The sequence below is a fragment of the Colletotrichum siamense genome, assembly GCF_013390195.1.
Source record: "Colletotrichum siamense strain Cg363 chromosome Unknown KSG_Cg363_contig07, whole genome shotgun sequence".
Lineage (NCBI taxonomy): Eukaryota > Fungi > Ascomycota > Sordariomycetes > Glomerellales > Glomerellaceae > Colletotrichum > Colletotrichum siamense.
Window position 1 is genome coordinate 3,936,918 of NW_023501020.1, and position 19,454 is coordinate 3,956,371.

The window sequence follows — 19,454 nt, forward strand, 5'->3', positions numbered from 1 at the left end:
CTCAAACACCACGCAACCTAACCCAACAGCAGCTTCAACACTCACGTACACACTGACGTGACGAAGCCACTTGCCAACTAAACAACCACTCACAACCAGCACCAAACTCCAGAAACCCTCAAAAACACCAAAAAAAACCGTGAATCAACCCATCCCAAGTCCAAACCAAAGAACCGCTGGCGAAACCTCCACGCTCAAACCACAGCACAACACCTCCTGAGACCATGCCCCACAACCCCACACCCCAGCGCAATCCTTCTTATTCCCCAATACAGCCTGCCGTCTCCAACGCCTTGTTGGCTAAGTGGTATAGCGCCTCACTAGTAATGAGGAGATCGGGTGTTCGATTCACCCACGAGGCACATAGCCTCCGACATCTCCGTCGGCCGACTCTTTTTGCATTTTCTCACCCATCCTCTTCACTTTTTTGCATCGCCATCCAGCATCTCCAAATGCACAACCAACCCACCACCGAGTTATTCGATGTTTGTTCACGCATTAAAACCTCCCTCCCTCCTTCCCTCGCTCCCCGGTCCAGCCTCACCCGTCACCTCCGTCTCCGAGCCGAACCCTCACCCCAGTCAACCTCCTGTCTCACCCCCAGCCAACAAGCTCCCATCCCTCCCGGGACACATCGCAATCACCCAAGCCACGCTCTTCAAAAAGGAGGCTCACAAGGGCCCGGCGCATTGTCTCTGCACCTCCCATATATACCCCTACCACCCGTAATTGAGACCGTTGAGCAAGACATTCACCGCGTACGAAAGAAGCAATACCTCGGCCCCCCTTTGCACCCATGTGGGACCTGATATTTCCTTCTCCCATCCCGATCGAGGCAGACTCCTGGTCCAGAACCCTCAGCCTCATCGCCGCCCAGCCCTCGGGACTCCCCGCCAGGAACCCGGATGGACCCCTGATCTTCACATCTGACATCACTCACCGCCAAAGGCAAGAAGCATGAACCCGAAATCATCACCAGAGTCTTTGACTGGTCTTATTTGACTCGAATCGATATTATACACATCGGCTCGTCATCATCTGCATGTTCCCCTTTTTCGTCTCCTCCGTCTTTCCGTCTTGATTCTTGGTCTTCTACTTGCGTCATCTGCTGATGGGCAAATCGCTCGCAAGGGTCGAAACTTCCTCCCCAAACCAAGCGCAGGCGAAAAAATCAGTTGTGGGCGCCTTCTTTTTGGACATCAAATCCCACTCGGCCCGCCCTTGTATGTTCCGTTCTTTATATGTAAAGTTGCTTTGGGGTATCTGTTGGTACACAAAAACGTGTGACAAAGGAAAACCGGTTTGTTTGCAGAAAATGAGCAGTCGCAGTGTTTCTACCCTCCCTTCTCGGGAGGAAAGATGATGCTTCGCCGATGATGTCGTTCCTTTCGTTAGAATGCCGAAAGGCCGAGTAGACACAAATGAGAAAATAGAAAACGCCTGGTTCCGACTAATCCTGTCTCCCGATGCAATGTTTGGTGATTTTGTGAAAGGAAAATGTTCCGTGAGTGGTGATGTTGTGCGATGCCGCCGCAACGTCCAGGCCGCGACGGGAGACCCGGTCTGCTTGAAAGATTATAATGTGTAGTTGGTATTGAAGGCGCTGTTATGAGCCCTCCGTCGGCAGCTCGATACCGCTATCGCGGTCCTGCGGCTCTTTGCTCCAATTTGGCGTGAGACTCCTCGGGGAGTCCACTGGACTGCTCGGTGCTGACGCTCCATCCTTGCGCGACTCCTCATCCTCGTTGTCTCGCAGGTAAGCTGGCTGGAGCACACGTGGTGGCAGCTTCACCTCGCTGGGTTGCACTTTGTACTCGAGAGCCTTCTTGCCCTCCTTGATGAGCTCCTCCGTCCAATTCAGGCACTTCTTGATGCTCTGATTAATCTTCTGACTGTCAACAAGCAGCTCCCTGTGCTTGGTGAGATCCAGCTGAAGTCGCTTTTCGTCTCGTTTCCTCCGCCGAGTGTCGCGCTCGGGGTCCGATTTGGCAGAGTCCGTTTCGTCAAGCTCCGATGACTCAAACATGGAATCCTCGAGGTCTTCTAAATCGCCTTCGCCCTCGGCCCCGCCTTCACCTCCAGCTTCAACCTCCTCCTCCTCACTAAGGTCCGAAAGATCTAAAACACCTTCGATACCAAGACCCGTGGTCGGCTCGGACGGTTCCTCCGCTGGTGGCGCGGTGGGAGCCGAGGACAGACGGCCAGACCGGGACAGTCTCTTGTACCTCCTCAATTCAGCCGTCTGTTTCCTGAGCTGCCTCTCGAGCGATCTGTTAATGGCCTCCAGGGAAGCGTTTGTAATCTCCAGATCCTGCACCTTACGTTCCCTCCTGGCGTGCTTCACCATATCGTTCAAAGGGTCGCCGTGGTTCGACCGGGTCGGGCTGTGGAGTTCTTCCAGATCCCTGGAATCGTCGTCGTCATCGTCCTCCTCCTCTTCCTCTCCCTCAGATTCGCTCAGCTCATCTGCTGCCTGCAATATCGAAGCTATCGTGATCGGCTGGTTAGGGAAGAAGCTGGCCATTGTCGGAGATGACACTCCGGAGGGAGTCGGCGACTGAGAAGCCATGAACTGTGACATGATCATGGCATCGGTGGGTGCAGCGTCTGAGCCGACGTGGCTCGCGGGCCGGCTGTTGACATGGCTGGCTACCTGAGAGACGGCGTCCATGCTGATTTTGCGCTTGTGCATCGAAGGCGCCAGGGGTGGCGGGCTTGTCATCTGTGTCCGAGTCTGCGGTTGACTATTGCTCTTAACCAATGGCGGAGCAGCTGGAGTTTGTATCGGCTTGTTGGGCGACATGGGCCGAGAGGCGAGCGACAAACCGCTTGCCGAGCCAGCTGAATTCCTAGCCTTCTTTCTCGACTCTGCGATCGTTGGCCCAGTCCCCGAGGCTGCAGACGACGGCCTGAAGCCAGGAGCCAGATTTGGAGCTCCATTTGCATAAAAGAACTTGCTCTGCGGCGGCTCCGGCGTGGGCGCAAGTGTTGGTGATAATGACGGTGCCAGCGAGGGAGCGAGCATCGGCGTGAAGCCTACGCCAGCGGACGTGGGCCGATTCTTGTCTACGGCGCTGCCATTGGCGTACAGGAAGGTGGAAGCTCGCTGTGGGGCGGCAGGAGCAGCAGCAGGCTGCTTGGGCTGGGGAGCGGGCGCGGAGGGTTTGGCGTCGCTCGCATAGAAAAATTTGGAGTCGGCATCGTGACGGTTGCCAGCGGAGGAAGGGACAGGGCTGAAGGTAACGACCTGTCTCCTTACCGGCTCAGCCTGGAAAGTGGGCTGGTGATCCCAATCGTTGGTCCGGTCGGGGTTCGGTGTGCCGTTGGGAGTGCTATTATTGCTGTCTACGCGGTTCTGGCGAGGGCCGGATCGCGGTGTGATATTATTGCCCAGGAAGGGCGCAGGACTCGTCAGGTCGTCCTTGGCTCCTCCCCCAGCAGCGGCGTGTAGAGTCGGGTGTTGGGTGTTGTTATTCGTATTATCGTTGCGGCGGCGGCCCAAGGGGGTCACGACGGAGGCTGGCTTCGCAGCAACTTTCGGGGTGAGGGGAGCTCGATTCATTCCCTTTGCGGTGAGGGAGGGCATTCCCGGCTGGCGGGTAGTCGTGCTGCCCCCTTTGTCGTAGGGGGGCATTGTGGTGGGCGTGGGAGAGGCGGATGCAGAGGCGGATGCGGATGCAGGTGCGGAGGATGAGGTGGGCGAAGGTGTTGGCGACGGCTTCGCTCGCGCGGCGTTGGCAGGACGAGATGAGGGGTTCAGGACATTTTGGTCTCTGTTACGGAGGGGAGAGCGCAAGCTGGAGGACAGTGCAGCTTGCTGTCGTCGGGCGGAGGCAGAACCCTGAGGGGAAGTAGCAGGAGTTTCCGCAGTGGTACCCGCGTCGTCGGCGTCGGTGGTTGTGGTTGTGGTTGTAGCGGTAGCGGTGGTATTGGAGGCGGTCGCGGGTGGTGATTGCGAAGAGGATGTTGTGTTTGGGTTTGGGTTTGGGTTTGGATTGGCAGCAGTAGCAGCAGCAGCGGCGGCGGCGGCGGTTGGGTTGGCGGTTGCGGTTGTAGTGGTGGAGTGGGAATTTGATGTTTTGGTGGTGCCTGCGCCAATTGTGGTTACGGTCACAGTACTTCTACTTCTAGTGGTGGTAGCTGTGATGCGTGGCCGGGGCCCCGTTGCGGTTGGTGGGCCAGTGGCAGCAGTGCGAGTCGCAGTCGCGGCACTAGTTCCAGCGGCAGCGGCAGTCTTTGGTCTGCTGGATGGAGTGTTGGTAGTGGTGCCAGTGCTGCCAATGCCAGAGCCAGAGACAGACCTTCGCGTGGGCGTGCTAGCGGGATTATTTGTGGTTCGGGCTCGAATCTGGGCGACCGTGGGTTTGCGACCCGCGGATGCTGGTGCTGGTGAGACGGGCCGCAAGGGCGTCGAGGTCGGCGAGAGCAGCGCAGGCGAAGAGGCCCTGGACGATGCTGCTGTTGATGCTGCTGACGATAGGGCGGGGTTGCGGGTGGCGGGCGAGAGCGACGATGGCCTGATGTTTCTGTGAAGCCGGGATGGGTCGGGCTTCTTGGGCTTGTTCTTGGTGAGGTCTTCAGAAGCAGTCGACAGATTGTTGCAGCCGGCCGGCGTGTTGGCGGAGGTGAGCGAGCGCATTTTGGGCAGCAGCAGCCGCTACCTATTTGCAGGTGACTGTTCGGTTCGGGTTCCTGGAGGCGGTGGTGGACAGGTACAGGTACTGGTACGGGTACAGGTGCTGGTACTCCTGGGGTTCCTCCTCCGTCCTCGGCTTCTCACTGGCTACCATGGCCGGGAAACGGAAAACCACATTGGACGAACACGGGCGCTCCCTGCCTCTTTCTGTCGTCGTCGTGCACTCCTTTCCCAGGTTTGGGTATCCCGGGAACGAGGCTGCAAAATGAAAACCTGCAAAAGATGTGCAAAGAAAAATAGAAGCCAGCAGGGATGGGCGCGGTGGTCGACTGTCGAGGTGCCCAGTTTACCGGTGACGGTGGGCTTCGAGGAAAGTGGTTCGCAGGGCCTGCAATTCCGCTTGAGGTAGTCGACGACGATGCCGGTTCTCTCGTGTGTGTATGACTGTGCCCGTCGTACGCACAAGTGCTTGCTTGCTGCAGGTCGGGGGTGCGAGGAGGGGGGGTAGGGGAGGGGAGGGGTTCGTCGTCGGTGAGGCAAAAGGCGGTGATGGACCACTTCGCCGCTTCACCTTTTTCAGCTTGGGGTCCCGTCGGGATAGGAGTAAAAAAAAAAAAAAAAAAAAAAAAGGAGGCAATGTGCTTTGCAGCCCAAAGACCAAGACCGAGAAAGGAAGAAGAAAAAGAGTTGTTGGTTTGTTGTCTCGCGCTTGTCTCTCTCAAACAGCGTTGACTCGACACGAAACGGTCCCCGATTGAAACATGCAGGTCGATGATCAACGGCGTAGCGGTGACACGGAGCAGGTGAGGTAGCAGCAGCAACCAACCGCGAACAGACGCGTCCAAGGTGTGTGCCGGAATAGGGAAACTCGGGGGATCAAAAAACGAGACAGAGCACGAGTGGTGAGTGTGACTGAGAGATTGGAATGGGCAGCGGCGGCGGGGGGAGGACGCAAGTTGAAGAATGTCATTCACGATTCCACGAAACGGGGGCGTCCAGTAGCAGCCCAGTTAGCCGCAAGCCTCAAAGTTGCATATTCGACTCCTCTCTCACGCTTGAACTTCACCGAGGATCCGTAAAAAAAGAGGAGAGCGCAGGCGAACCTGGGAACGGCAATGGCAGATAATGCAATATGACATGTTCGCTATCGTCCACAGCAAGGCACAAAACTATCCATGGGCCATCGTCCATTGGGCCATGTTATTCCTGGCGTGTTGTCATTCTTCGAAACCGCCCGTTGGATCCCCCTCATCTCGATTGGCATTTGTTTATTCATGCGTCCCAACCTGCACAAACCCACTCCACACGACACAAGACAACCAATCCCGGATATCTCAGAGGTCTGCCGTCGTGACATTTTGTCTTGTGTGCTGTGTGATTTGGTTCGAGAGGTGCAGTGTGCAGTGCTAGTCTCGAACTCTTGCCTGCCTTACGGATACCTACCCTTGGCCCATCCATAAAACACCTTGGGCAGGTATATCTGATATGAATGCAGGCTAGCGGAGACTCACAAGAAAATAAAAAGGAAAAAGGGAAAAGAATATCGCCAATGAGCGGGACAAGGGCGGCAGGGCGGGAAACGATTCACCTTCGGGACGGCGGTGACATTTCGTCTCTCCTTTGGTGCCTTCCCCCTTCAGGTCGGACCCTTCCCAGTCTGCTTTATTTTTGTTTTGGGCCCTTGACAGCGCCCATCTCGTTTATTTTCCTCCCCCCCTTCCTCCCGTGATCCCGGGTTGTTGCCCGGCCGGGCCAAATTGAACGTGGGCACGCGCTAGTGGAACGTCTCGGTACGTACCTGTTTTCCCTTCCTCGCGCCTTTCCATCTCGAAATCTCACTCTCGTAGCGCGTCATTCCGCCCTCCGAGGCAACACTTGTGAACCCCACCAAAAGGGGACACGGTGCACCCCTGTCGCTTAGCAGCCGCCCGTTAAGGGAACAACCATCTCTCCAGCTTCCATTGCGGGCCCCGCGCCAGACAGTTGACCACTCACCGTGACCGTTGAACCCGCTGACAAACACTGAAGACACTCGCAGCGCAACATTCTCCAAATCCCATCACGACGTCAACCTCAAACTGCCTCTCTGTCAGGACCCTCACTCTACAAACGACGACCAATCCAACTTCTGTCGCGGCCGCCCCACGGCCTCTCCCAACGCGACACCAACAAGGACAACAAAAAATGGGCTACATCGGCGTCTCCCTCATCATCGCCTCCGTCGTCTGGGTCATCGTCGCCCCTCCGCCATGGATACACCCCTTCATGCCGCCCTTCCTCCTGACCTGGCGTCCCTCCCCATCCCTCCCGCCGCCGCCAAAGACACGCTCGAGTCCCCCGCCGGACGATGACAAGAACCCAAGCAACGGCGCCGCCGGCCCCGACGAGCAAAAGCGCACCGCAGCCGCACCTGCCCCGCCATCCATCAACTTCCCCGAAGACCCCGACCCGACACCGGCACCGGCACCGAAGAACGACGCCCTCGCCATGCCTCCTCCTCCCACGATCATCCGCCGTCCGAACGCGGCCCCGACGCCGGTGATATCAGAGCCAGAGGAGGAACAAACAACACCCAAAGCCAACCCCTCCACCCCCGCCGGCCCAACCGTCCCCTCGTTCTCCCTCAACGAGCCCTCCACCGGCCTCACCACAGGCGCGAACCCGACCCCGACCCTCGGCCTCGGAAGCATGCCGCCCCCTCCGGCACCCGGGCGCGGCAGCATGCCTCCTCCCCCGCCTCTATTCAACAACACCTCGACGAACTCCCTCCCAGGCCGCGGCAGCATGCCCCCACCACCATCCTCCTCCTCACGAGGTCCCGTCCCACCCCGCCTCGCCGCCTTCCCAGCCGCAAACTCCCCCCAACGCGCCCGCGGCCCCGTCCCCAACCGCGGCCCTGCCCCCTCCTCCTCCTCCTCTTCGCTCCTACCACCGCCAACACACTCCGCCAAACCCTCCAAACCAAGCCGCAAAGTAATCCTCGCGCCCGGCCACTCCCCGCTCGACTGGGCGCGCATCTCCGGCCCCAACGCCGACCTGCGCAACCTCCCCCCCTCCACGCCCTACCTCAAAGTCACCCCCTCCATGCTCAAGAAGATGACCGGCCGCAAGGGCAAGGACGCCTGGATGGCCCTCGGCGGCCGCGTCTACAACATCACACCCTACCTGCCCTACCACCCCGCCGGCGAGCCCGAGCTGCTTCGCGGCGCCGGGCGAGATGGCACCAAGCTGTTTGGGGAGATCCACCCCTGGGTCAACTACGAGACTATGCTTTCGGCGTGTTTGGTCGGGCTGCTAGTAGACGAGGAAGAAGGCGCGAAGCCGAGCGCCATGGATGAGATGGATTAAACCGCTTCTTTTGCACATTTCAGAAGAGAGAGCCAGGCACATACGGCTACTACGCTGTGTATTAACAGGTCGATCCTGCATACAGATACTGATAGAGTGATACCCCATAATAGACGCACCGCTCACAGCGACCGCAATCATACAAACATCGCTAGTTGGCCTCCTCAGCGCCGTCGTCCGCATCCTTCTCGCTGGCGTTGTAGTCAACCATCTCAGCGTCGCCGTCCGCATTATTGTCGTCGGCCTTGCTGCCCTCGCCAGCTTCGCGGGCACGGCTTCTTGAAAGCCGTCTTGCCCGACTTCGCGTTATAGCTCCCTTTGACTCGTCGCTCCACTTGAACAGCAGGCCTTCAGGATCAGCTTTGGGGCTATCTCAGCGTCTCCTAAACTTAAACTTCAGCCCGTCGTCGTCGTCACTCTCATCGCTGTCAGCCACCTCTCGAGGTTTCCTCGCCGCTCGAGTCTTCTTCGCAGGTGGTTCGTCGGCCGGAGCCTGAGGTGGCGCTGCTCTCTTGCCGCGCGTCGTCCTCTGAATCTGGCTAGTAGCTTGAGACTGTGTCGTCGTGGCGCGAGAGCTTCTCGATCGTGATGGGGCGGGTTCTGGCTCGGGCTCAGGTGCAGGCGTCTCATCCTCTTCGTCGCTGCTGACAATGCTAACTGTGCCCCGATCTTGAAGTGACACACGTCGCGAAGCGGCAGACTGACCAGTACTCGTGCCACTCTTCTGACTAGTATTCCTGCCGCTTTTCTGGGTGTCGTCTTTCTTCTTCTTCTGACTGTCGTCCTCGAGCCAGTACTCATCGCCAATGCCATAATCTTTCTTCTTGACCTCCTTCAGAGGTACAATGACTTTCTGGCGCGGTCGTCCCGTGAGCTCGCCACGGGGTACGAAGCCTTTGAAATTTTTGCGTCCATTCCAGGCAGGGTTCCATCTGCCGCTCGCTACGTCTTCCTCGTGAGTCCTGGTTGCCGGCCGTTGACGTACAGGCATGGCCACCGTGGTTTGGTTCCGACCGATTTCTGCCAAGTCAAGGTCGGCTGGCAAATTGCGAAGGTCATCCTTTTCGGCCTTGGCCGCAGCCTCCAGTTCTTCACGTCGTTTGCGAGCGACTTCGAGGACATCAATCTCTTGCTTCACCTTCTTGGGCTTAGTAGCAGGCTTCGGCTCCTGAGCCTTTGGAGGTTCGGGCTCCTTAGGTCGCGGCTCTGGATCTTCTCCAGCCTCAATCCGTCGTCGCTTGGCTGCGGCCGCATTTGGGATAATATCATCCATGATGCTGTCATCCTCTACTGGAGGCCGCTTCCTCTGCGACCTCCTGGTTCTCGTCTCTTGTGACGAATCTGGGATTTCATCAAGTACGGCCGCTTCTTGCGACACGAATAACCCCTCTTCGGTCTCCGGTTCAGCGTTGACAGGCACGCTCTCTGGTTCTTTGGGGACCACAGGATCATCATTGTCGTCATCATTATCGAATCCGGCAAAACGTCTGGTGGCTGCCCTTCGCACGCGAGCTGGTCTCACTGGTGGAGCAGACGGTGCAGATTCTTGGGGGGTATGTTGTGAAGGGGCGGGCTGGTCAACATCCATCGAGTCACTGCTCGAAGCCTGCTGCGGCGCTGTGCGTGGAGGCTCCTGAGTAGGGTCAATCTCCAGACGCCGACGCAGAATACTGGCGTCTTTGACGAGAATCGCCTCAAGGAACTCGTTCTGCTCAATGGGCCTATGGTCCAATCGGAGCGAGACTTGAGTGAAAAAGTCCGCATACCAGGCCATAGCATCACCTTTGCTAGGCGTGTAGCGGACGACAACAACACCTCGTCCCTCGCTGCCATCTTCAAAGCACCCAAGCCCTTTCTCGCCTGCTTCTGTTTTGACGTACAGAATGAACTCGTCGACAGTAGTCGCGTTGGGGGTCACCTTTGTGTAAAGCGCCTTGCCCTTGCCGTTGATGATGGGGGCGCGAAGATTCTCAAACTGGCCCTTTTCGTAGAAAATGAAGGTGTATCCCTCAAAGATGTCGCGGCGACCTTCGTCGGGGGCATAAGCGGCGTTGGGACGCTCGACAGGTTCGCCGCCACGTGGAGGCAAGTGGCTTAAGGCATCGGGCCAGGAGCTGTCGAAGTTATCCTCCAGCGCACATATAGCTGTTGGCTCCGAAGTCGCTGCCGCAACAATTGCATCGACAAATGAGTCCGTCACAATGTATTTCCCATTAACAAGAGCTTGAAGGCCCTTTGATGTATTACGCTTCTTTACCACCACGTGTGTCGTATGCTCAACATCGTATTCGGATGTAAGCTTGATGTCCAGCTGCTCGACGTCGGCTCGCAGTCGGGACAAGGGGTCGGCTTGCATTTCGCGACTAGAGAAACTGAAGGTCAGCACCACCGGGTGCCATGTCAACCTAGAAAATGGTCAGCAACAGTTCACGCTTTCGCAATAGAGTGCGACCGTACCGGAAGACTTCCGTGCAACCGCCAATCTTGATCTCTGCCGTCGATTCGGTCACTACATGTTTCTCGCCCTTATACTTGTGTCCATCGACCGTTGTGCCCGCCTTCGTGTTCAAGTCTTCGATCGTTATCGTCGACCGACTGGACAGATCTTGCTGCGAATAAGATCAGCAGAGTTGCCTTATGTATACCCAACTAGAACGTACGTTGTCGCCTTCGGGAACCTTGTCGACTTGTATCGTCATGTGCTTGCGCGAGATGGTCTTGTGGGCGATCGTGAGGGTTCCGGCTGCAGTTGTCAGCAACGTGAGTCATTCGGGAGTCAGTGGAATCGCATACGTTCGACATTCGCGGATGTTCGGCCAAAGAGATACAGTTTTCCGGGGCGCAGCCAGATGCGCCGGCCTGTGATCAATCGCGTTAGCTCGTGTCGCAGGCAGCTGTCAGCAGGAAGCTCAATACAAACCCTCGAGCGCGTTCCCCTCGTTCTCCAGCAGCCACATTGCGAGAGTAAGTATCTGATCCACAGGATAAAATGTTTGCAGATCGTTGCGCAATGGGAGGACGTTGTGGCGCTGGGAAAAGTCGTTGGGTGCTTGGCCTGCAAGGTGCGAAATGGTGGGGAGAAGGTGCGCGACTGGTTGGATCGCGTTCGGACGTGCTCCTGCGGGAAGGTGACGCCTAATCACGTGGCCACTTTCCAGGCAACAGCACCTTTGAACCTGGCTCGATTGCACTTGAAAGCTTCAATCAAGGTAATCAATTGTCTTTGCCACATTTTGCGTTGGATTTTCCGAAGTTGAGTTGCTGGAAGGGTCGTATTTGATTGCCTACACACCATTGAGGTCGAATCGACCGGTTCACTTAAGCCAACGGCGAGAGCCACACTTTAATTAACTTTAGTTTTATTCAGAATGAACAGGCGACTGTTGCCATGTATTACTACATCAACTCTTGGCCTTGATGGCCTTGACAGTGTTCGCTGCCTCGGCTCCATCACCAATGATGACACCTAGGATCCAGCAGTTGACCAAGAAGAATCCCACCGAGGAAGCAAAAAGGCCCGGGAAAAACGTACTGTATCCCAAGAACTCGAGTTGGAATCCCTGCTGCAGCCATGCAGCCTGAGAAACAATCCAAAGACCCAGCGCCGTCACTCCCAGCTTCGGGCTCTTCAGAAATGCAGAGTTGGGAAGGTAGAGCGGGAGGAAGACCATGTACCAGAGGAAGTACTGACTGGTGCAGACTTTGTTGAATGTAACGAATGCAAAAGTCTGCGCCATCATTGATGTTGCGAGATCCTTCTTCGCCAGAACGAGAGGAATGAGTATGGTCGAGAGCAGAATCTGAGGGAAGAATGCCACAGACTCGATCTTGATGGTAGCTGTGGATGGCATTGCCGAGTTGAGGTAGAGAAGGATGTTGTACGGGCTGAAGTTATGCCTGTGGTCTATCCTGGTGACGTGATGAAAATAGGTATGCACCAAGAACGGGGTGCCGTAGCTGGCGGGTCTTAGCATGGCAACCAGAGAGAGATTAATTCAGAACTCACATTTCGAACATGGCAATGTTCAGGCCCATGAATGTTGCAAGACTGACGACAGCCAACTTGATCCTCTCCGGATTCAGGAAGTTGACGAGGGCTTGGGGCAGGGATTTCACACCCTCAGCCCCCTTTCGTCCAAGGGTCTCATCATCCATCCACCAGACGATTGCCGGTGCGTAAATGAACGGATAGATCTTGAAATGCACCCCAAAGCCGAGCAGCAGACCAGCCAATGCCGTCCGCTTCTCCAAAACGGCCCATAAGAGTGCCATCACCATCACGCCAAGCAGACCCTCGGAGCTTCCTCTCGTGCTGATGGTCGCAACCATGGGGTTGAGAAGCCAGATGCTGGCAAACTTCAAAGCCCTTCCCTCATCGACGCCGCGACTCTTCAGAATGCGCACAATCAGCCATCCCGCCAAAAGGTCCGCCACAGCAAAGATCGCCTTTCCGAACGAGAACCATCCATCCCAGGCGGTCGGAACGAGCATCCACGCCAAGAGAGGCGTGTAGCGGTAAGTCTCGCGGTCGTAAGGTGAGCGCCCCTGCGCTGTGAAGCGGGCGGCATCGGTGAAAACCAAATAGTCGATGTCGGTGTACTTGACTGCCGAGTTGGCGTCCTGCCAGAGACCATAAAAGAGCATGCCGACGCGGAGAAGCGCGGCGGCGCCGAAGAGCGGCACGGGCCGGAAGAGCGCATTGAGGCCGGCCATGGTTGGGCGGTGTTTCAATCCTCCCAGTATTTCCGGTAAGATGTGACACTTTACACTGCCATTGGACACCGTGCAGTATTCGATCGCAACACCCGGGCTCCGATTTGTTGATGTCGCGTGGTTGTTGAAGCTTCAAGTCGTAGCTTCCCCTTCCCAACTGGGGAAATTTGAGTGACGTGGGCATAACTGGCAAGCCCCTGGCTGTCGCAGAGACCCGCACCCGCCGCTACACTGTGTATGGACCCACGCCCGGGGGTTCTGCTCCAATCAACCCCACCATCAATTCTGACCCTGTGCATCAACCATCAAACTGCATCACCGACTTCATCGCGGGGCACTTTATCAAAGGCGCTCAACAATCGCTGCAACAAACTCACGATGTCTAAGCGCGATCGTGATGGAAACATGCGGTCTAATGAGGCCAAGCAGAAGCCCGCGGCACCCGTGACGCAGTTCACACCCATGTTCACCAAATTCCGCGATGAGCTGGACGAGCACCACGACCGGAGAGAGCGCATCATCAAGGCCTCAAGAGACGTCACTGCTCTGAGCAAGAAGATGTATTTTCATCTCGTTTGAACAGAATCAGAATGAATTGGCTAACACTTGGACAGAATTTTCACCTGCCAAAGGTACCGTCGCCCCTTGCGCATCCAGCAGGTGCACCACTGACACAACACAGAGTCAACAAGCTCGGTGAACTCCCCAACTTCGCACAGAAGGAACTCAACACCCGCATGGAAGAGATCAAGAACCACCTCACCTCAATCGAGGGCGACATCCAGGGCATTAATCGCTACCGCTACGCCTACTCCCTTCGCTGCCTCGAGGAACTTGTCGAGGCCCTCTCCTTCACCCATTACCTGCGTACCCAGACCCTCATCAGCCCAGACGACACAGCAGCCGCGGTCCCGGCAAACGTGCCTCTGACCGAGAACGACTACATGTACGGCCTCTTCGACCTGTTCGGCGAGATGATGCGCTTCGCCACCGTCACGACAGCCCAAACGGGACAGCTCGCCGGCGTTGAGGGCCGCAACATCCTGCAGGATATCCACGAGCTGAGCAGTTGCTTCGAGATCCTGCCCGAGATTCCGACCAAGGACTTCAGAGGAAAGATGGAGGTTATGAGGCAGTCGGTGCGCAAGGTCGAGAAGTTGGGCTACGGTCTGGCGATTCGGGGTACGGAGAGGCCAAAGGGCTGGGTTCCTGATATGAAGGAGGATTTCGACCCCTCATCTCTGGAGTAAGACAGACGATGTTCATTGCTGGGCGTTGTTACAATATTGTCCGGCGTGAATGACGAAGTCAGAGAGGGTGTTCCATTTGCGGTCGTCGGCCTGATAGGTAGAGGACCTGGCGTTCAAAATATTGAAGGAAAGACTAAGTTCTCTCAAATCCATTGATGAGAAGTGACCCGGTTTCGCCGTTCTCACGCCGAGGTCGCAACTAATCCGAGCATCTCCGAACTGTTGTTGAATTAACCTCGCGGCCGCCCACCGGCTCTACAATATATCCGCAAGAACAACGACGGGAGGGGGACTCCGTATAGCCAGCAACATGCGAGACCTTATCTCTGCTGGCACTGGACGTTTTTCTTGGTTTCACACACAAAGTGTGCCGTGTGCTAAGCGTTGAGTCTACGTGTTGTTGGGGTCATATGAAGATTCAAGAACGTTGCTTTAATCTGTTCAATGCATTATTGCACTATTTGAATAGTTGCCAAGAACAACCTAATCTTGCCGTCCCACCCAATGGCCCCATTGACAAGTCTCAGTCAAACCCACATCTCGTAGCTGTCTAGAAGCACGTGGGGTTGTACGGGGTGTTAGGGTCATAAGACACACAGCGGTTGTCGCCGCAGATGGGAATGTAGTTGCACGAGACCGGTGTGGGGCCACAGCAGTCGGTGTTCTCATTGCACTTGGCATAGAGTGCCTCGCATCGCTCTGCATATCATCAAGTCAACATCGAGGTAGGGCAGAGGATGTGGGGCTTTCACTGACTTTCTACTGCGAAAAGAGTACCGTCATCATTGTTGGGGGAGGATGGCACCGCGGAGACAAGAGCGGCGAAGGCCAGAAAGGCGATCTTCAGAGTAGAAGGCATTTTTACAGCGTTGAAAATTGGTTGAATGAGCGTGTTGTGGATGTTAAAGAAGCGCGACAATGAAATGTTGCAAAGGGGCTTTGGTACAGGAACATATTTATAGATATGTTATGTGGTTGACTAGGATTGATGCAAATGGAGTGCTCCGTGACTCTCAATCAACCGCCAAGTCCTATCGTCAGGGGAGGTGGGTTGTCGCGCGACCCAAGCCACGACCTCCTAGGTCAGCTTTAATTCCGACGTCGTCGTACTCTTCGGAACAACCCATAACGGGTGGTCTAAAAACTTCTTATATTAAAGCGGTTCATTCTATCTCCCCGAGCCCACTACTTAAGCTTCCGAGGATTATTCATACGGGACGACCGGGGACCCGTTCCTCAACTCGGCGCGGACTCTAAGTCCGTCGGCAACAAGTGAATGTTGCCCTTCTCTCTCCAAGCAGTTGACGAACGCAGAATGCCTTTGGCAGGCATTATTTCCTTGAAGGGGGTGCATCACTCTTGCAGACGGCTCGAGAGTCAGGCCAGCGAGCCAACACTTGATTCTTGGCTATATCGCAAGTCGTCACAGGCTGCGAGTCAGAGGCACCGTGGCACAGCACCTAGCTCATGAATGCCGAAAGCCTCAGAATTGTGGATCCTATCGAATGTACAACCGGCCACTGATATAATGTGTACGCAGTAGGGCGTGGCCTGCCATTTGGCCCCCAAAGCCTCTTATTATTAGAAAGCATGACCTTATTATGGTGGGCTTGCCCGTAAGAGTGGAAGGTTCCGGACAAAATGGGTCCTCTCAACAAACGCCGCTGACATTATTCCAGAGACCCTAGCCCATCATTCATATGAACTTCACGCGTCCGCGGAGAGCGAGGTCCAACACGCGGAAACTTGATTTTCTTACTTTTGGTGAAAGTCAGACAAGTCATGACTTCTACCATGACTGAATACTCATCCATCCAACGACAAAGGTTTTGTACGTTTATCGGCCTCTGTACACAAGAAAATCGAAACACGCAAGTTCCTTGCCTTCTGGGACTGCTCGCGAACGCCGCCCCTAAATTTAACCACGAACGTCACCAGTTGATCAGAAAGAGGAATGGCGCAAGATCCTGCCGTGTCTGACGCACGCATGTTGTGGCGGCGCAGTAGAGAAAATCAATAGTTCGCTCCAACGCGGGACAGAGCCTGATCTGGAATGCAAGCAGAATGCTCCCAACAGATAGCTGAAAACCCCCTTTGCCAGCCTGATCAAGCCCCCCGACCCCGCTTCCTTCCACGTCAGCTCTCCCTAGTATTTCAAATGGGCATTATCTGTCAAGGGAAACGGCCATGGCATTTCCCACGCAATCTCATGAACTTCATATGCGAAGATGGAAGTAATTGGCGGCGCCACCGCCGTGCTCCAGCTCGTGGTCGCTCTCTCAAAGACAGTTCAAGTTGCCAGCAGCGCATATCATGACATCCGGCGCATCGATGATAGGATCGAGGACTTTGAGTCGCAGCTCGAAGCTACCAGGTTCCATCTTAAGTTGCTAGAGAACTGCATCTCCAGCGGAACTTTTGGCGAGCATATCTGTCGGTACGCAGAGCTCGTTCCGGTTATCAAATCGTGCGATCGGGCGTACACGCGGCTTTCCGACATCTTCGTCAAGATACACCGCGATAGATCATGGACGACCTCCGTGAGGACGTACGCACGTTTTCAGCGTTATGATGATCAAATCCATGCGCTCAGGGGGCAGATCGCAACTTGCATAGGGGCACTCCAACTTCCGGTTATAGTACATTCAGGGTATGTCGTTTGTCTATTCCAGGTTTCAGACTAGACGGCCTTCGTCGCTAACAAGGCGGCTTGTGTTAGGTACAATGCAGCTGCGAGCAATAATCCGCTTACGACGGCGAAGATTTCAATGCTGGTTGAAGATCTCGCCAGACGAATGCAAGACTTAGAGACGGCAACAACAGAACATCAGCAGGAATTAATGGCCCAAGAGTTATACATCCAGCAGACCAAATCTAAAAAGACCGAATACAACGGTGTCAGTGATCGCAGCAGCTCAGAGGTATTGGCGGATCCGAAAAAAGGGTCACAAACTTCCTTCAGCGCCCGGCAAGCTTCTCTGGCTACTTTGACATCGCCAGCAAATGCTACCGAACGCCTTTCCCGTGTTAGCAGCACTCTGGTCGGACTCCAGCTAGACGAACCCCAGGATACAAATATGCAAGAGACGGCCTCGAGAAAAGCAAGTTATTCAGATCTGCAAATTGACGTGGAGATGCTTGAAGAAACGCGCTCGATGATAATGGCAACCCAAGGACTGTGCGGCAGCATCAAGGACGCAGCCACAACCCTGGATGCCAAATCAATGTTGTCCGGCCCGATGAGCCCTCTTTCCCGGAACACGACAGTCCGCACGAGACGAAGTCCTTACTCTGTTGCTCCCATAGAGGTAGACTTCGGCGAAATGCTCAGTGCCGGCCTGGCTTTCGGCCCATACATACACGGAGATAGGCACAGACAAATCTCAGACTGGGCAATCGATGTGAACGGCGACGATGCCAGATCTCTCTCTGACACCGCATCAACCCGAGCTGGAAGCATATCCACTGCGCCAATCTCAGAAGCTACTTCATTAACATCGAGAGCGACGGGCGTCAGCAGCCAAAGCCTCGCCGACGAACTCAACCAGCGACGGATCAAGCACGCCGAGCAGATGATTGCGAGCAATCAATTCTCCAAGGCGATTCCGCATCTTGTTAGAGTGCTCGATGGCCAGTCTGGCTCTGAAAAAGACCCTCGTCTGATTCGAATGCTTGCTAAAGCTCTCGGCGAAACGGATCCCAACAGCAAAGACGCCGAGATTCTATGCAGGAGATATCCCAGTCTTGTGCTCCATCTCGACGCTCAACGTCTTGTCCAGGCCGAAATTCTCCTGGCAGAACCGAACCTTGGCGGGGTGGTTCGTCTACTTCAATCTTATGGGACGACGCAAGCTGAGGGTTTTGCGTACGACGACGTCAACATCAACATTCGACTGATCCTGTCCACTGCGCTGGTTCAGCTTAGCCAGGCGGACGAAGCCCTTCTCATTTTAAATCTCCTTCTACAGAGGCAAGAAGAACTCGACCCGGCACAAACGAGCGACGTCCACCGCTTACTTGCCGAGGCGTATGCCCTCAAGTCCGACCTAGACCATGCAAAATCTCACTGCATGCAAGCCGTCGAGCTCAACATGGAGGTTCGCGGCCGTTCTGACGAGAGGACCCTCGCCTGCTTGTCGCTCATGGTTGATGTCTGTCGCAAGACAATGGACCCAGATGAAGATATCTGGAAGGATATGTTGCCGGAGGGGCCCGAGAGAACTGTCAGGGCTTCAGCGTCCATGGGCGAAATCTCGGTGAGCTCCTCCAATCCCGCTCAGAGGCTTCACGCATTGTACCGAGATATGCTTGAAATGGCCGCCAATGACGTGGGAGCAGCGGCTGATCTTGGCACCGACTTTCTACGAAAGAACTACTACGTCGATGCGCTCTCTGCCAAATGGTACCCAAATCAGCCCAAAAAGCCTTGTCAAATCTGCTTTGACTGTGTTCGAAGGAACATCATTGAGATGGTCAACATGAAAGCCCTGCCCCTGACTCCTCAGACCCCGGATATGCTCTGCACCTTCCATCAGAAACCTGCCGATACCTGGACCGAGTTTAAAGTATCGAGTGGCTCTTACTTGCCTTGCTATTCATTGTTGTCCTTCTTTTCCATTGCAGATCCTGTACTCAGTCAATGGCCAGGGAGAGACGAGACATCTGGCTGCGTGAAAGAGATTGAATTCCTGCTCACGCTCGGAAGCCCCAATGACAGAATGCTCGGCGCTCTGATCAACACGCCCGACCAGTTATTCGTGCCGCAGCGGAATGCAGATCAATCTGATCAGGCCAGGCGTATTGTACGAACACCGTTGTGGATGGCTGCAACCTTTGGTCAGAAGGCGGTCGTTGAGTTTCTTCTATCCCTTGATGTCACGGATCTAAGTCAGCTGTCGTGTGACGGGTTGCTTGCATTCCCGCCGTGCAATCCTCAAGGCCGGGAGATCGTCTCCAAGATCAACACTTCCGTGGCCACTCTTATCAACAAGGCCTCACAAAAACAAGCTCTACAACTGTTGAGGGCGGCGCACGGCATGTGGAGGTACTGTAGATTGCCAGTATATGAAGCCCTTCTTGAGAAGGGGGGCCCTGGGGCAGCTGACCAGCCCATGCAACTTCCAAACAACAAACGGTCGAGCACTTCGCTTTTTGGTGTTTTCCGGGGATCTAAATCACATGATTCGGATGAGCTGCTACTACCACCGGTGTGTGGTGTCGTAAGAACCTGGGTTGACGGGTCCGTCTCAAGATTCGAGCCCCTAGCAGTACTCCAGGTTCTCAAGAAGCATGGAGCAGACTTCAGAGCCACAGACGAAAAGGGGCGTACAGCATTTGACTTTGCACTCCGAGAGGCCAAGAAGTGTTTGAAAGAAAGTGTCGTCTCAGGGTTGAGGTATCTCGACGATAACCCACCGCTTTTGAAGGCATCTGGCATGAGCTCGGTGGCACTGAGTCATATCAAAGTGGTGCAATATCTTCGTTCTGCTTTATAGATTGTTTTACAG

At 55.4% G+C, this 19,454-nt stretch overlaps 7 protein-coding genes across 7 annotated transcripts; 3 read left to right on the plus strand and 4 right to left on the minus strand.

Moving 5' to 3' along the window:
* Nucleotides 1-1,606: 1,606 nt before the first annotated feature.
* CGCS363_v011356 (uncharacterized protein) lies at nt 1,607-4,639 on the minus strand (the record flags this gene model as incomplete). Its single annotated transcript, XM_036643205.1, has 1 exon — nt 1,607-4,639. One exon carries the CDS (start codon nt 4,637-4,639, stop codon nt 1,607-1,609), a length of 3,033 nt encoding a protein of 1,010 aa, XP_036491365.1.
* Nucleotides 4,640-6,820: 2,181 nt separating this feature from the next.
* cyb5r4 (Cytochrome b5 reductase 4) lies at nt 6,821-7,984 on the plus strand (the record flags this gene model as incomplete). The annotated part of the gene is made up of 1 exon (XM_036643206.1): nt 6,821-7,984. One exon carries the CDS (start codon nt 6,821-6,823, stop codon nt 7,982-7,984), a length of 1,164 nt encoding a protein of 387 aa, XP_036491366.1.
* A 151-nt stretch (nt 7,985-8,135) lies between these two features.
* On the minus strand, nt 8,136-10,941 carry Nbn (Nibrin; the record flags this gene model as incomplete). Its single annotated transcript, XM_036643207.1, has 6 exons — nt 8,136-8,344; nt 8,402-10,389; nt 10,442-10,593; nt 10,645-10,727; nt 10,778-10,843; nt 10,905-10,941. The coding sequence occupies 6 exons, from the start codon at nt 10,939-10,941 to the stop codon at nt 8,136-8,138; spliced, it is 2,535 nt and encodes an 844-aa protein (XP_036491358.1).
* Nucleotides 10,942-11,385: 444 nt separating this feature from the next.
* On the minus strand, nt 11,386-12,697 carry GPI14 (GPI mannosyltransferase 1; the record flags this gene model as incomplete). The annotated part of the gene is made up of 2 exons (XM_036643208.1): nt 11,386-11,941; nt 11,991-12,697. The coding sequence occupies 2 exons, from the start codon at nt 12,695-12,697 to the stop codon at nt 11,386-11,388; spliced, it is 1,263 nt and encodes a 420-aa protein (XP_036491359.1).
* Nucleotides 12,698-13,075: 378 nt separating this feature from the next.
* On the plus strand, nt 13,076-13,947 carry Tsnax (Translin-associated protein X; the record flags this gene model as incomplete). Its single annotated transcript, XM_036643209.1, has 3 exons — nt 13,076-13,257; nt 13,312-13,329; nt 13,380-13,947. 3 exons carry the CDS (start codon nt 13,076-13,078, stop codon nt 13,945-13,947), a joined length of 768 nt encoding a protein of 255 aa, XP_036492027.1.
* A 550-nt stretch (nt 13,948-14,497) lies between these two features.
* Nucleotides 14,498-14,806, minus strand: CGCS363_v011361 (uncharacterized protein; the record flags this gene model as incomplete). The annotated part of the gene is made up of 2 exons (XM_036643210.1): nt 14,498-14,646; nt 14,704-14,806. The coding sequence occupies 2 exons, from the start codon at nt 14,804-14,806 to the stop codon at nt 14,498-14,500; spliced, it is 252 nt and encodes an 83-aa protein (XP_036492026.1).
* Nucleotides 14,807-16,175: 1,369 nt separating this feature from the next.
* On the plus strand, nt 16,176-19,442 carry CGCS363_v011362 (uncharacterized protein; the record flags this gene model as incomplete). The annotated part of the gene is made up of 2 exons (XM_036643211.1): nt 16,176-16,597; nt 16,667-19,442. The coding sequence occupies 2 exons, from the start codon at nt 16,176-16,178 to the stop codon at nt 19,440-19,442; spliced, it is 3,198 nt and encodes a 1,065-aa protein (XP_036492029.1).
* Nucleotides 19,443-19,454: the final 12 nt, after the last annotated feature.